The sequence below is a fragment of the Alosa pseudoharengus genome, unplaced genomic scaffold, assembly GCF_046254945.1.
Source record: "Alosa pseudoharengus isolate Yale_2024_CS ecotype anadromous, Long Island Sound unplaced genomic scaffold, YU_APseudo_1.1 YU_APseudo_1.1_scf_6, whole genome shotgun sequence".
NCBI classification, from domain to species: domain Eukaryota; kingdom Metazoa; phylum Chordata; class Actinopteri; order Clupeiformes; family Clupeidae; genus Alosa; species Alosa pseudoharengus.
In genome coordinates, this window is record NW_027468848.1 from 36,057,374 (window position 1) to 36,071,673 (window position 14,300).

Sequence of the window (14,300 nt, forward strand, 5' to 3'; positions counted from 1 at the left end):
CACAATGTGAGATAATAGGGTTCAACAGGTAATGCACCACAGCTCACTGGATCTTTATGTTTTCTGAGTTGGTTTGCTGTGAGTGCATGAGATACACTTGACAAAGAGTTGCATTTGTAAGCATGCAATATAACATGATTATCATGACATCCACAACATTAATTAGCAAAATCTATGGGATTTCATTCAGTGACATCATTCTTTTGCTGCATGTAATCAATAAAATATTTTTAAGTTATTACATCTTATCCTCATCATCCAATTTTAAAGTTGAAATGGGCACATAATTGGCATATGCAGAGTTACACAGTAAAACGCTCTTAAACAAATGTGAGGTTCTACAAGGACAGTATACTGTAGATATTAACGCTGAGCTTAATATTATCTTCGCCATGAACCTGTGTTCTTATTAATTACACAGTTAGACTGCTATGCCAGATGGAACAATTCTAAAGTTAAACATGCAGGATTATATTAGACCCCCAAGCCACACCCTTTCATGGCCATACATCTACGCCGCATATAAAAATACATAAACTGCAAATGTTGAAATTGAGAATGTTGACATACAAAAATTAAACATAAGTAAAAATATATGTATGAATGCCCTATATAGATCATTTCATTTCATTACATGACTGATACATAAAATGTTCACTGTCTGAATTACATTTAAAAGTCAGAAGAATGTTATTCACTAAAAACTGGTCAAGTTTATTTGTCTGAATAACAGGGTAACTGCACCACCTTCTGACTATTATTAGATATGACATGTCAGTGCATGAGCCAGTTACCCATTAAATCCTATGGAAGTGGTGCAATGGTCTTGTTAAAAAAAAAAACAATGAATACATGAATGTATTGGTCAGATTTTCACCTAAATTATGCAACCATTAAGAGAGAGACACACAGTAGGCTTGTAGGCTATGTGTGACTATGTGCAGAGACACAATACCACTGTACACACACACACACACACACACACACACACACACACACACACACACACACACACACACACACACACACACACACACACACACACAAAGTAGCACTAACCTTCTTAGCATTTGCCATTCTCACTTTTGGGGGGCCCCATTCCTTACTGATCCTCTGCCTCAGTCCTGGTGGGATGATCATACAGTCACTGATATCAATCTCCGGGTATATCACTTCTAATCCGCCCCTTTGGAATCATGGAGATGGGGTATAAGACAACATCATCTCAAGTCTCTCCTTCATAAAAGTGAACAGATACAATGTAACTATCTGTATGGTTAGCATCTGTATCTCTCAGCACTTTATTTTTCTTGTGGTTTTGTCTAAATTGATGGACATGGCAAGCCCTGTGCTGTAGGAGAGTGAGTAGGTTAGACTTTCTTCCACCCCTGGTTATGACTAAGTAGCCAATGGTCTTCAGAGTATTCCTACACCCTGGCAAATGAGAGGAGTCAGCCTACAGGCACACTTTCACATGAATGTTCTTTTGGATGACTGAGCTTGTGGGCAATGCTGAACATCATTTCTGTGGTTCTGTGCACTGGGACTTGGCATCAAAATGAGTTTTCAGAAGCAAGCTTGTGCCCCTCACTCTCTGGCCAAAGGAGCAACAACAAGGTGAAAACTCTTTTAATGCCACACAGCAAGCCAATAGAAATCTCATTTAACCTATTGCACCTTTAAAATAAATTGTGACTCATGGTTTGTAGTTAGTATGTGCAAACTTACTGGCAAAATTGTGCATCTGAGAGACTCAGTGTTTCTGAGGCCTTCGCTTCACCAGTTGGCAGGTGTGCTATGAAAGCACAGACAATGGCTCCCGTGGCATAAACCTTTAGACACCACATCATGACCTGGTAATGACATTAATCATGGTAAAAAATATATAGCAGTAACTGCCATGTCATAGACCGTATTCATATTACACATCTATGGCAACAAAGTCCTTCTTTGACACCACCATTCAGAGCTACATCAACTTCAAGTTTTTTATTATTTTTTAAGTGAGATATATTTTAGGGCTGCAAATCCTACTAATTAAGTTATAGTCTTGAATATAATAGGGTGGCTTCTTTGAATCTCACAGTGCTCAACCAGTTTGGCGTCCCAGATCATCTTCACATCTTGAACTTACCCCCCCCCCCCCCAAGACTAGACCTATGATGAACACTTCGTTATTCCATGCTTAATTGTTAATGAATGCTTAATTAATGCTGTCTGAGCCACGATCTTGCATAAAGGAAACTCACAAAAGGCTGGCAAGGTAGACCTGGTCTAGACTTTCATGCCAGTGACTCTCAAAAGACAGCCTCCCAGTTGCTAAATTAGCACCATTATATGGAGTGGATTATAGTAATCCCATGCTGTCAACCAACTTCACCTTCTGAAATGTAACATTTTATTTTTACTGAGCAAGCTCTGTGCGGGACAATGCCATTACCATTAGCCTACCGCCAAGTGGCAAACACGTGTTTGTTTTGGTGTTGGAACTGTGAACTATCTGCCTTTTCCTGTTCGACGGTAATTTGCCACCACCCCATGGACAAACGGATAACTTCAGGTTCTAAAAGTAGGCGTACTATTACTAAAATAGCTAAAAGGACATATTTCAGAACTTATGTTTTTAATTAAAAATTCTCATCTGATTTGCTTACTAGAAATGTTCTACATCGCTCTCATGTGTTCAGGCTCGATTGCTGTTTGTCATACTACAAGCACCAGCTTTAACTAGGTTATTAGTAGTAATCTTTGCAGACAATAGCCTGCCAAGAACACAGTATTCTACAACACACACATACACACACAAAGGGAACTTATCTGGAAGCGTGATAAACGGATATGTTCCCTCTTCTATAGCGTGGAATCTTGCGTGTAATAAGCTATATCGTCGCACTGAATAGCCAAGTCGTTCCCCTCCAAGTAAGTTTGTTTACCCTTGGTGTCTTGTTTCATGTGAATTTAAGACGGAAGCAATGGCAGAAGGCTGTGCTATCAAAACTAAATGGTTGGCCTACCAAACTTGTAGGCCTACTTGTAAATATTAATAAACTGATCAACCAGAAACACACACAAAAGATGGTATGCCTTAGCAGGTTCAATTGAAAAAATATAATGTCCGCAACACTGCTTATGACTCCCAATTATTTAATGCACAACAGGCAACGTTTCGACCCTGCTGGGTCTTCTTCAGGCAAATGGTGGAAACATTTGATGAAGGGATATATGTAGGCCTTACAATCAGCTGACCTACCATGTGATATCAATTGGTATAATTATATTTTTTCAATTGAGTATAGTTTTCCTTTTGTCCTGCACCTGCCAGAAGCTGGGATGTGCACACAATAACTGTTTGCTGAATGCCTTAGCAGGTTGTCACATCAGTTGAAGGCCTTGAAGGATTATGACACACATACACACACAGCCCTGATCAAAGAAAGGGTGCTGCGAAGAACTCTAACATTAAAGTTATTGCCTTTTTGACCTAAACACATCTAAAGGTCAGTGGGCCTAACTGTTGACAATTTCAACAGTTCAAAGATCGATCTTGTGCCCAAAAAAGGTCCCCCTACTAAATGCATTCTGTGCTAGTCTAGGCAGAGCTGTGGAACATTGATTAGATTAAAAGATTAAATGTATGGAGATGGAAAGCTATATTGTTACAAAAAATAAATAATAAATAATACAAATAAGCCTGTGGCAAGAGATGCTAGGTTAATATAATACAGAGGTGTCCTAATGATGTCATAATGTGGGTGGATCATAATACTGTTAAAATGTTGCTTTCTTTAAATTGGCAGTAATATCAAGAGGGATTATGTGCTGGTGCTGGTTGGCAAAAGTGTACAACATGACTTTAATCATGAATAGTAGCCGTTAGACACATACCTGAGAAATATGATGCACGTGTGACACAAAGAGGCAGTGGGCTGATCCAAATTTATTAAATAAAGACTATTTACACTTCTCATCCAGAGCACATGTAAGACTTCACCAACCCACCCCACAGGCATTACAAACTTCTTCTAATTATACAGTTTAAAAAAATAACGACAAAATTAAGACAAAATCAGCAATTGACAAGAAATCATGTCAATTCTATATACAGAAAAACCATTCAAGTTTGAAGTATTAAGTAATTTCATCACAAGGCGTTTCTCAGGCGACTATGCTATTGTGATTGTGCAGCCAAGTACTTTTTTTGTACTTCCTGTTGCTGCAACAAGCTCCCTTTGGTTTGTGCTTTTCTGCAGCCGTGGTGTTAGCACCTAACACATGGAAAAGGGCTTCAAAAGCTCAGAGAACACAAATGTTCCCTCAGTAAAATGTTCTACATTTTATATTTTTTAAATCACCTGATGTCTTGCTAATCCAAGCAGGTAAAATATTCTCACAGCGTGCTTTTTGTGTTCCTACAGTGAATCTATCGTGATGCATAGTGCACATTATCAGCTAATGTTAGTTTCTATCCTGAAATACAGTATTTACATAGACAACTAAAGTTCATCTAATGCTCAGTGTTCTGCCAATACCACCTGAGTCTGACAGTGGCCATTTTATTGTTTTTATGCTAGGATTCATCTCTGATTAACCATTTGATGGAGTGAAACAACTTTTCTAAAAGTGGAGTACGAATGATTGGCTTTCCCTGCATAAATTTGAAAACAGAGTAGATCATGAGGGAGGTCAAAGAGCCTGTCTTGTTGTGAAAGGCATGTTATCTCATCTTACATTCAAAGCACATTCTCAATCTGGCTCACATGACTGTGGACATAAAAAAAACAGTCTAACAACGCTGTCCAATGCACATTTGAACAAGCACAAGCGGACAAGTGCTTAACACAGTCTACTTACGATACAGTGTACACACACAGAATGTATAATACATTTAGTATGTTAAGTAGGCCTACCAGCAACATTTCCACATAATAGCAAATACACTGATGAAACCCACATTCACTGTCACACAAACTTTAATTAAGGCATGAGTTCACCATTTCAGTTCAACATGGTGATAATTCTCTGAACTATGTCCCTAATAAACTGTTTTTTCCTCCTTTAATGCACCCTTCAGTGGGCTAAACTGCAGCCTGCACATATATTTTGATTAAGAGTGATTTATACTCCCTTGATGAAAAAATAATAATAATGTATTCTATGTTGCAAACATCCATACACAGTATGCTTACCTGATCAAATATGATCAAACATGATATGACTTTACTTTTATCGTGCTATCTATGGAGATACATAAAACTAATGATAAATAACAAGGGAATTTGCCCCTTCAAAATTAGTATGTTCTCAAACTAATCCACATATACTACACCACTACACAGTACCAAATTACATACTGTAACACTCAACGTTAATGACACCTCCAAAATCTTGAAAAAATCTAAAACTCTCGGACATTTTTATTTTCTCCCAATTACCTGTAAATGTCCAGAAGTATTTCTACAGCAATTAAGTCTAGCACATGCAGCTTTTGTATTTAAAATCAAGTAAATCTCATTCTGATTTTACTTAGAAACATCCCAGTTCAAAGGGCAAAGGAATACATGTGTTTTACAGATATGTACTGTTTCTCTGCATACAAGTAGCTCCTTCCAAGGAAATTAATCGTTCTACAATCTTTTAACCAGAAAGGAGTGTGCAAGCCTGTTCATTTTCTACATTAATAAGCTCTGTTTGTATTCGTTTCTGCCAAATAATTACCATTCATCATCTTGGCACAACTAAGGCAAAGCTGTGTACATATATGTACATATAACCAGAGTACCTACCGGTAATCAAGCATTATAGTGATTATTACATGGCAATTTTCGCTACACAATCAAATGGTGAAGCAGAAAATTCAAGATCAGCATACAATCAGTCAAGAGTTAAAACACAGTCTCTCCTGTGCCCCATGCTCTGGAGATGCCTCAACAGCTGACTGTGTCGACATCACAAGACAACACAGACCAGTGAAATTAAACTCAATCACATAACATTGCTGTGTGAATGACAACTCGCACTGTACAGCAGAACCTTTTACCACCACACGTGATGTGAATGGTCTCTGTCTCTCATTTTTGCTGCAAGATGCAGATGCTACATTCTAAGTGACTAACACTAAGCATTTTACAACCTTAATATAGCAGTATATTCTACAGTCAGCTGAGAATCGTATGGAGTTTTTTATCCTTGTAAGTGGCCAAAGGACTGAGGTGGACTCTAGTGGAAGTATTAACTAGTGGGTTAGGGATGCAACTAACGATTATTCATTGCAGCCCTACTAGGGGTCTAAATGTTTCATCACCAGCGAATGTGATGCACAGCGTGTTTAGAAGGAAAAAGCTTGTTGTCTGTTCTGTTCCCTCACTTGGCCTGGCTCCCCTCCGCTCCGCTGCAGGCTATAGGCTAACTGTGTCCCTCTGTACTACCCCCAGGGGGGCTATAGGCTAGCTGTGTCCCTCTGTACTACCCCCAGAGGGGGGAGAGAGCACTCAGGCACAGCTGCCTCACAGCGCTCCAGCAACAGAGGAATGCTCATGTTACGAAACGATCCGCTTTTTTCCTCTCTTGCTTTTTTCCCTCAGAAAACAAAAAAGCTATGTCCACTCATTTACACACTGATGTCTCAGAACGAATGAAAATGCATCTTTTTTATGGTTCAAATCGGGAGAGCCTAATCTCTCCACTCAACCAGTGGTCTGTAGGTTTCACAGACACTGCACATGCAGTTGAGCTTAGTGGCATCCCAAATGCAATTCCTAATTCAAGTCTCTAAAAACGTATCAGCCGGCCTATAAACACATCAAAAGATGTGTGTGTCTGTGTGTGTGTGTGTATATATAAAGCAGTGCACTACACAAAGAGAGCCCTTTACAGACATGTACCACACATCAGATATGGATAACACTGTACAATGTGCACATCTTACCTGAAAAAAAAAATCAGAAATTGTGACTGTTGTGCGTCAGAGTTAAATAATTTGTAGGGTTATAGTCTAAACAATTTGGGAATCACATCTGCTGGACCTGAAGGTCATAAATGCACATCAGCAGATATCCAATTTTCTCACAGCCATATCAAATGCTGGGATATGACCCCTCAGAACCAGAACAGGTCAGGCCAGGCCACAAGCCTGATTGAGAAGACTCAGCAGCAAACAGGGAATTACGGCTCAGTTTGGGACAACAGGGAGATATCAAAGGTAAAAAAAAGAAGAAAAAAAACATCTTCAAAATCTCATTCATGAGTGAATTAGCATCTCCAACAGGTTCCATCTCTGGCAATAAAATGGAATATGACACACATAGATCAAATGAAAAAAAAAACAGTGGTCAAAAAGGATATCTTACCTGTTCTTTACAGAGATGCTCTTGCATGGATCCCCAACACATTCCTTCAAACTAATCTCTTGCATCATACAATCATGACACTTATCTAAACTTTTTTAAACCAGAAATAAATGTAGATGAATAGAGAGCCCAGGTAAGTCCCTGTTCCTTTGTAGGTCTAGGACCTCCTCCCTGCTCCAGCATATTTACCCAAGTTATCAGTAACATGTTATGTCAAGTGAGAAACCTGAAGAACTTGTCCGTTCCAGAAGGAAAACACCAGCCTTTTGTAACTGACACTCTGTACACGTGGAATAAATTCCGGTACTGAGGATAAGAGGATGTGAAAGTTTGAGTGATAAGCTTGATATATGTTTCGTCACTGAGATAATATGCTGTAGTTGTTGTTGTTGTTGTTGTTGTTGTTGTTTGAGATTGCTGGTTGTTTGCGTCTCTTCTCAAGTTGTCCATAGCAGCTGATAAGCACCTGGCAAGCTTTCAGTTATGACCCCCAGGTCAATCAAACCAGTTCTGTTTTAATTTCATCAGGAGAGATAGACCAGCTCTCTCCTCATCCAGCAGTAGCCACTTGGGAGGACCCTGCACTGATTTGCAGTGTATCTAGCTGTCAGTTTGGCCTCTGTAATAAAACAGTGTGCAGTGGAATTGATTTCTAATGACTACATACAGAGGTTTAAATGGTACTAGCCACCCTGGTGTGAGAGAACAAATGGACAAAAAAGGACAAAATCTCTTTTTTTTGTGGCTCATTTTCTCCTCCTCAACTGGGAGAGCAAACAAATACCTTATTACAGTATAGGGAAATGGAAATAACGCTAATACTCCTCAAACCAGAAAAAAAAACATAATTGCCTCTGGAATCCCCTGAAGAAGACACCCTGAGAGCCTCTCAGATGACCGCTGAGGACGAGCCTGAGGACGATGGTGAGCTGGACGAAGGTGATGACGGAAGGTTCCAGAAAAGCCACTTGCGCTTGCACTGCCTCTTCTGGTAGAGGTAATCCTCTTTCTCGCGCTCCTTCCGAGCTCGCTGGTAGTGGTCATCCTCTTTCAGGTACCACACCGGAGGCCAGCGCTGCTTCTCAAAGTACTCCTGGTTCTCTGTAAGGCACACACAAACAGGATCATCATTGCAACACCAAAGATATGAATTGGAAATGAAAGGTTTATTTAATAGTTTATTTTTACAGTAGAGACAATGGAGTATGTAGATTAGTTAAGTAGAGAACATTCTCTGGATTATTCAATTGATAGATAGATACTTTATTGATCCCCAAGGGGAAATTCAAGTCAAATTCAATTGTCAATTTCTCTGAACAATATTCAATACTTCATCCCATGACAGAGCTGTTCATAGGATAGTTATACGATCCAAAAGGTTCATAGCTCTGGCATTGCACCATCTCCTACCTGCAGACCTGGCTTTCATGTCACGGGGAAACTTGCGGCAAACACTGTTGTAGTTGGTGCAGATGTGGTGGAGGCACCAGCTCGTCAGCTGATAAGCACCATGGAACTGCCATGGAGGGAAGCAGACCACATTCACAAGTAAACCATGTGAGACTCACTTCACATCAAAAACTATTACATCCTCAGGTCCACAGCTCGATTTGCTAAGCTTCAGAATAACTCCCTTTTTGCACCGAAACGTTGTAAATAACCACTTCAATATTTTTTTTTAATGCACTTTGTTATAACTTATGTGTTGACAAGGTCCAGGTATCATCAAGGATTCTTATACCTAAAACAATCCAATAAGCTGGCCCTACACACTTTCACAGCTCTTACCTGAGCCACCTCCAAATTCAACAGTACATCTCCATCTATGTCAACTCCCATCATGGCAGCCTCCCTCAGTATGGTCACGGTGTAAAGCTCTGTCAGGACCCGACAAAAATGAATGACCAACCCTAGTTTTAGCAGTGAGTGAATGAAAACCTACCTCGAAATGTGTGGCGCAAAATACATTTTTAAAAAAATATTCTTTACAAATATATGTACAGAATCCAGTCATACAATATCAAAGGTGTTCTGTTGCAAATATAGCATGCTTACTTCCCCTGTATAAAAAGCTGAAACAAAATCAGCTGTATAAGATAACAGGAAGGACACTAGAGGGAGCGGAGTGGATGGAAAGCACAACAGGATGTTACACTGGCTAGACATTGCAAATCAGACAGCCGACGTCCTTGAGCCGAAGCTGAGGCAGAAAGACGAGACGTGCCGTTATTCTGAGAATAGTACAGTAATTCCTCTAAAATAGAACCTCCTTGAGTGCACCATTTCATCTGACACAAGCACAGTGCAATGAGAAACTGCACTTCTCACACAGAGCCTGCTCTCTCTGCTCAAGCCAGTTCATGAGGACCCTAGCCCTGTGCACACACGCAAGGGATTGAATGGTCATGGCCTTTTGTATGTTTGTGGGGTGTCGGCCTACCTGTAAGGGCAACCAGGTGTGGCAGGCAAAGGCGGTTGGCGAGAACTATGAGCTCCATCGAGTCTAGGTCTGAACGGGAACAGAAGACCCCAGTGTAGAGGTACTCTAACACAGCCCGCATACAACTGGTGGTGGTGTTGGGAAATAATACCTACAAGACACACACACACATACACACACACACACACACACACAAAAATACACACACAGGAAAAGTTCAAGCATAAATAAATTCACATGCATGACGAAGGCACATTGCAGAAACACAAATCGAGGACAGTGCTGTTGAAATTGAGGAGCTTTTTACCTCTTTAGTGCAGCTCTCCACAAAAGGTCCTCCAAACATTGCAGCCATCCAATCACAGCTGGAGATCAGCAGGGGCTTGTGGGCCATGATGGTCCCATCATCCAGCTTGAACGCCACATCTGAAGTGCACAAACACACGTCCTCTCAGTGGTGCTTATGTAATCACTGCATGATAGCTCATTCTGCAGCAGCAGGCGCTGCAGTAAAACACTGTCAGGCCGCTCAGAAACACTTCACACATGCCTCCTTTTAAAAGCACTATGTGTGTTCACGGCACGCATCTGGACAGTCCAATAACTCTCTCTCTCTCTATTTCTCTCTCTATCTCTCTCTGTCTCTCTCTCTTTCTCACTGACTCTCTCTCTCTCTAACCAGGTGCCCTATCATTGCATAACCGCATAACAGACAAGCTTGCGTAATTGAAGCACACATAGCCGTGCACCTGGGTCATCTGAGACGGCCGATATTTGTTGCATCAGCAGAGCGGTGTGGAGAAAGGTACAACATAGCGAGTGGAACTCAACACAGACTGAGCTAGCACATGCCTCTCACCTGAGAAGGTGCCTTTGGCCAGGCACTCTTTGACCCTGTTGGTGCGTCGCACATGGAAGGCTTTGGTGATCTCCTGGTTCATGAAGGCCTCGTTGTTGAGGATGTTGGCCACCATCATGCGCAGGTCGAACACCTCGAGCAGCTCGGCGATGTGGGCAATGTGCATGAGCTCCCTCTCGTGCTCGTCCAGCTGGCCGGTGTACAGGTATCGCAGCACGGCGCGGAACGGCCCAGGCTGCATGGACGGGTCCATGTGCACCACTGTCATGGGCCTGGGGTTATAGGTGACCGGGTCGTCCACCAGCTCCTCCTGGATGCTCAGGAAGGCCCGGCTCCAGGAGGAGAGGAGGCGGCCGCGCGCCATTCGCTCCTCGGCCTCGCCCCGCCTCAGGGTCCCGTCGCTGGTGCAGGCGCGGAGGTTGGCCCGGTCGCCCTCCACCACGCTCTCGCACACGTCGAAGCTGGCCGCGCGCATCAGCAGCTCGCGGCCCGAGAGGCTGGCGGGGGGCCGCGAGGAGGGAGGCCGCGAGTGCAGTGGCGGGCGGCGCTGATGCTCAGGGGGGCCCTCCTCCTCCTTCTCCGCGGGCCGCACGATGTCCATCAGGAAGAGGTCGTAGAATTTGGAGGAGGCGGTGGCCAGGTAGATGCGATGGGCGAAGATGCGCTCGCGCTCCTGGAGCACCAGGATGACGTCGGCGCACAGCGGGTCCTCCAGCAGCCGGACGGGGTGCTCCTCGATGGACGAGGGCGGCGCCGGGATGGTGATGATGGGCGGCGGAGGCTTGGGCGGCAGGAAGGGCGCCTGCAGGAGCGGCCGTTGCACGTTGCGCAAGTGCGACTTCCAGAACTGCAGGTGGCGTCGCGAGATGAGGGCTGCGCGAATGGCGTTGTCGAAAACATCCTTCACCCCAAACTGAGCCACGATGCTCGTCTCGTAGTATGGCACCCCAATCTCCTTGGCAACTTCGCGGCCCCTCTCCGGAGGCAGAATTTCATGGGATTTAATCGGTCTGAAATAAAGGATTGTAAAATATTCATACATTAAGAAAGAGCGCCACTGACACAAGACACAAAAGTTTGGCAGTGGGTAAACAGTATCTCTTCTAAAGAGATTGCAAAAGTACTGCTGTAAAACAGAACTATTTTAGGAACTGAGAGGTGAGAAGTGTATGTGTTTGACTGTGTAACTCTTGAGATTTATTACCTTTTAAGTACTTTTTTCATCAGTGTGTAAGTGGCTAATGCAATTGAGATGTCTGCCAAGACGTAATAAACTCCTAGGTCAAAACATCCTAATGAAAGACACTATGTTTTCCTTAAGAGACAACCAGATATAACTCTACAGCTTTGTCATCAGTCTGTTGAAATGTAGTTTATTGTTTGATTATTTCTCTCAAAGAGAGTGCAAACGAACAAGAGGATTTCTCTTTCTGCATCTGCTATCCTTTACACTTAAATATATCTAGATTTTCAACTCTCAACTGCTGTTTATGTTTTGACAGGCTGTCAGGGTGATTGCCATCCCCACCGACCTTGCCAGTGGACGTCGTGCTCGGTTCACTGCCTCCAGGTCGGCATAGCGCAGGTCAAGCTGACAGCCCACCAGGATGACGGGCGCTCTGGGGCAGAAGTGCTTGATTTCGGGGTACCACATGGTTTTGACATGGTGCAGTGAGTTGGGGTTGGCAATTGAGAAGCATAGTACAACCACATCAGATCTGTTGGGGGGGGGGGGGTATAGCATCAATTTAGTACAAATAATGCCAAGTCAGTGGGTTCACTCTCAGAAGAACACCCACATGTATCGCTAAAATATATAACCGCATTGTACTGTACATTGATAACATTGTTTTGAAAAACATCTCACTACACAGGTAGGGAAAAGGTAAAATGCCAAGCTAAGCACACACCTGCCATAGGCAAAGCGCCGATCTTTGTGATGATCACCAAAAGTGTCCCACAGGCGCAAGGACACACTCACATCATCCACCACATCCCTAGAACGTTCCAAAACCTGATTGGACAAACACACCTATCACATGCATGGATATATACCCAACCACTCCACAGCACACCCATTGAGAGAGATGTCCTGCCAGGCCCTATGCTGTACACCAAGACTGCAACCAATGATTATTTTCATAGATGATGACAATTAATTAGTGAAAATATTTTATCAGTATTTCCCAAAGCCCAAGATGATGTCCACAAAATCTTTGTTTTGTTCACACACCAAATGTATGTTTTACTGTCATAAAGGAGTAAGTAAATGGGACAATATTCAAGTTTAAGAAGCTACAGGATTCCAGAGGATTTTATTTCTGATCTAAATTTGACAGTGACAATATGGATCTAGGCAGTTAGATGCACTGTTTGGTTCTGGGTTTGTTTTTTAGAACTAGATCGTATAATTTCCTACAATCCACCACTGCGAAACATCTATTTCCACTGTACCTGCAGTGTACTCTAGTGATACCCTCATGAAACATTGCTGGCCTAGCTCCCATTTTTTATGCAAAGGTTACATACTTTTTGACGTGACTGGAGGTTTACTAATAGTCGACCTTGCCACCATGACTTTGAGGTATCTATGTATCTAAGTATCCCCTGGGGATCAATAAAGTATATATCTATCTATCTATCTATCTATCTAGACTAGAAACAAACTAATGGAGCTACCAAATGATTACGCAGATACATAAAATGACCTAAATTAACTACATTTACAGGGCTGCCACAGTAAATATGAACTACTCACCTCTTGGCATACTCTGTACTGGTCTATGGCCCATACTGTGGGCACATGGGTGGCAAGGAGCTGATACTGGGTGAGGGTGGCATTGCAGGCACGGGCACAGATGAGGCGTGTCTTCCCTACAGCGTTGTCCCCGACCACCACACACTTGATAGTTTCAACGTTTGGTCTCTCATAGTCCATGTCAGAATCCATCAACTGGGGCCTTGTAAGAGTGGAGAGGAACAGAGAAGAGATACTGTAAAACTGCTGAATCAAGTTTCTCTCTACACCAAAGCACTTGGCAAATCAGTGAAGAGCCTGTTCAAAATGCAGCACATTCCACAGCTGTGCAGTGTGTTGTGTGTGTGTATGTATATATATATATATATATATATATATATATATATATATAATGACCTACACATATCTTGTCATAAAAAGTAACCTTTTTTCTCTGTTTGTGAGAAATAGTCATTGATTTGACTCCTCTCTACAAAGCAGCTGTCTGTGGCGCTTGGCAGTAATGTATCAGCTCGGCCAAATGCAGTTAGTCTGCTCTACTTCCGATAAAGTGGACTGGTTCTGTCTGTTTGCTCCCATTAAGATTAACCAACAGGGAATCACAGGCACTTTGGAGAGAGGAGACCCCATTTTCAGGAGAGTGAGTGATACATTTCCAGAAATAAATGACAAAAAAACCTTCTTATTTCAGGAGACATAGAAGGACGACTAAAACAGATACTTCAGTGCTGTAACTCTCCAAATAATGCACTGTTCTATTTCCAAAATGCATCCACTCTGCTCAGTCATCTAATGCTAATGCTTACATTTATCATTTATTACTCTAAGGCACAAGGAAACAGGGAAGGGTAGGAGATCGGTTAAAGACACGATAGCCGGTAATAATCTGTCATGGGC

The 14,300-nt window shown here is 42.4% G+C and overlaps 2 protein-coding genes across 5 annotated transcripts in view; both read right to left on the reverse strand.

The window, feature by feature from the left end:
* Positions 1–7,483, reverse strand: part of pebp4 (phosphatidylethanolamine binding protein 4) — a 93,702-nt gene extending 86,219 nt beyond the window's left edge. The window contains exons 1-3 of one of the 3 annotated variants that reach the window (XM_076271004.1): positions 7,347–7,483; positions 1,729–1,853; positions 1,060–1,186 (exon numbers count right to left, since the gene is read on the reverse strand). In XM_076271004.1, coding sequence (XP_076127119.1) covers positions 1,060–1,186; positions 1,729–1,853; positions 7,347–7,388 — 294 coding nt within the window. In that variant the 5' untranslated portion in view covers positions 7,389–7,483. The other 2 variants (XM_076271007.1, XM_076271006.1) reach the window with 2 other exon arrangements.
* Positions 7,484–8,235: 752 nt separating this feature from the next.
* Positions 8,236–13,595, reverse strand: rhobtb2a (Rho related BTB domain containing 2a). 2 transcript variants are annotated; one of them, XM_076270303.1, is made up of 10 exons: positions 13,404–13,595; positions 12,556–12,659; positions 12,178–12,363; positions 11,185–11,655; positions 10,646–11,142; positions 10,094–10,212; positions 9,787–9,937; positions 9,135–9,223; positions 8,757–8,862; positions 8,236–8,447 (listed from the first exon to the last, which is right to left on the reverse strand). In XM_076270303.1, the coding sequence occupies exons 1-10, from the start codon at positions 13,593–13,595 to the stop codon at positions 8,236–8,238; spliced, it is 2,127 nt and encodes a 708-aa protein (XP_076126418.1). The 2 variants fall into 2 exon arrangements, with proteins under 2 accessions (XP_076126418.1, XP_076126417.1); XM_076270302.1 differs by having other exon boundaries at positions 10,646–11,655.
* Positions 13,596–14,300: the final 705 nt, after the last annotated feature.

Excerpts from the sequence above, each read along its gene's own strand:
- rhobtb2a (XM_076270302.1), bottom strand. The coding sequence starts at position 13,595 with ATGGATTCTGACATGGACTATGAGAGACCAAACGTTGAAACTATCAAG. Across the intron at positions 12,660-13,403 it reads AGTACAGAGTATGCCAAGAG|GTTTTGGAACGTTCTAGGGA; the intron begins GTGAGTAGTTCA and ends TTGTCCAATCAG. Across the intron at positions 9,938-10,093 it reads TGGAGAGCTGCACTAAAGAG|GTATTATTTCCCAACACCAC; the intron begins GTAAAAAGCTCC and ends TGTGTCTTGTAG.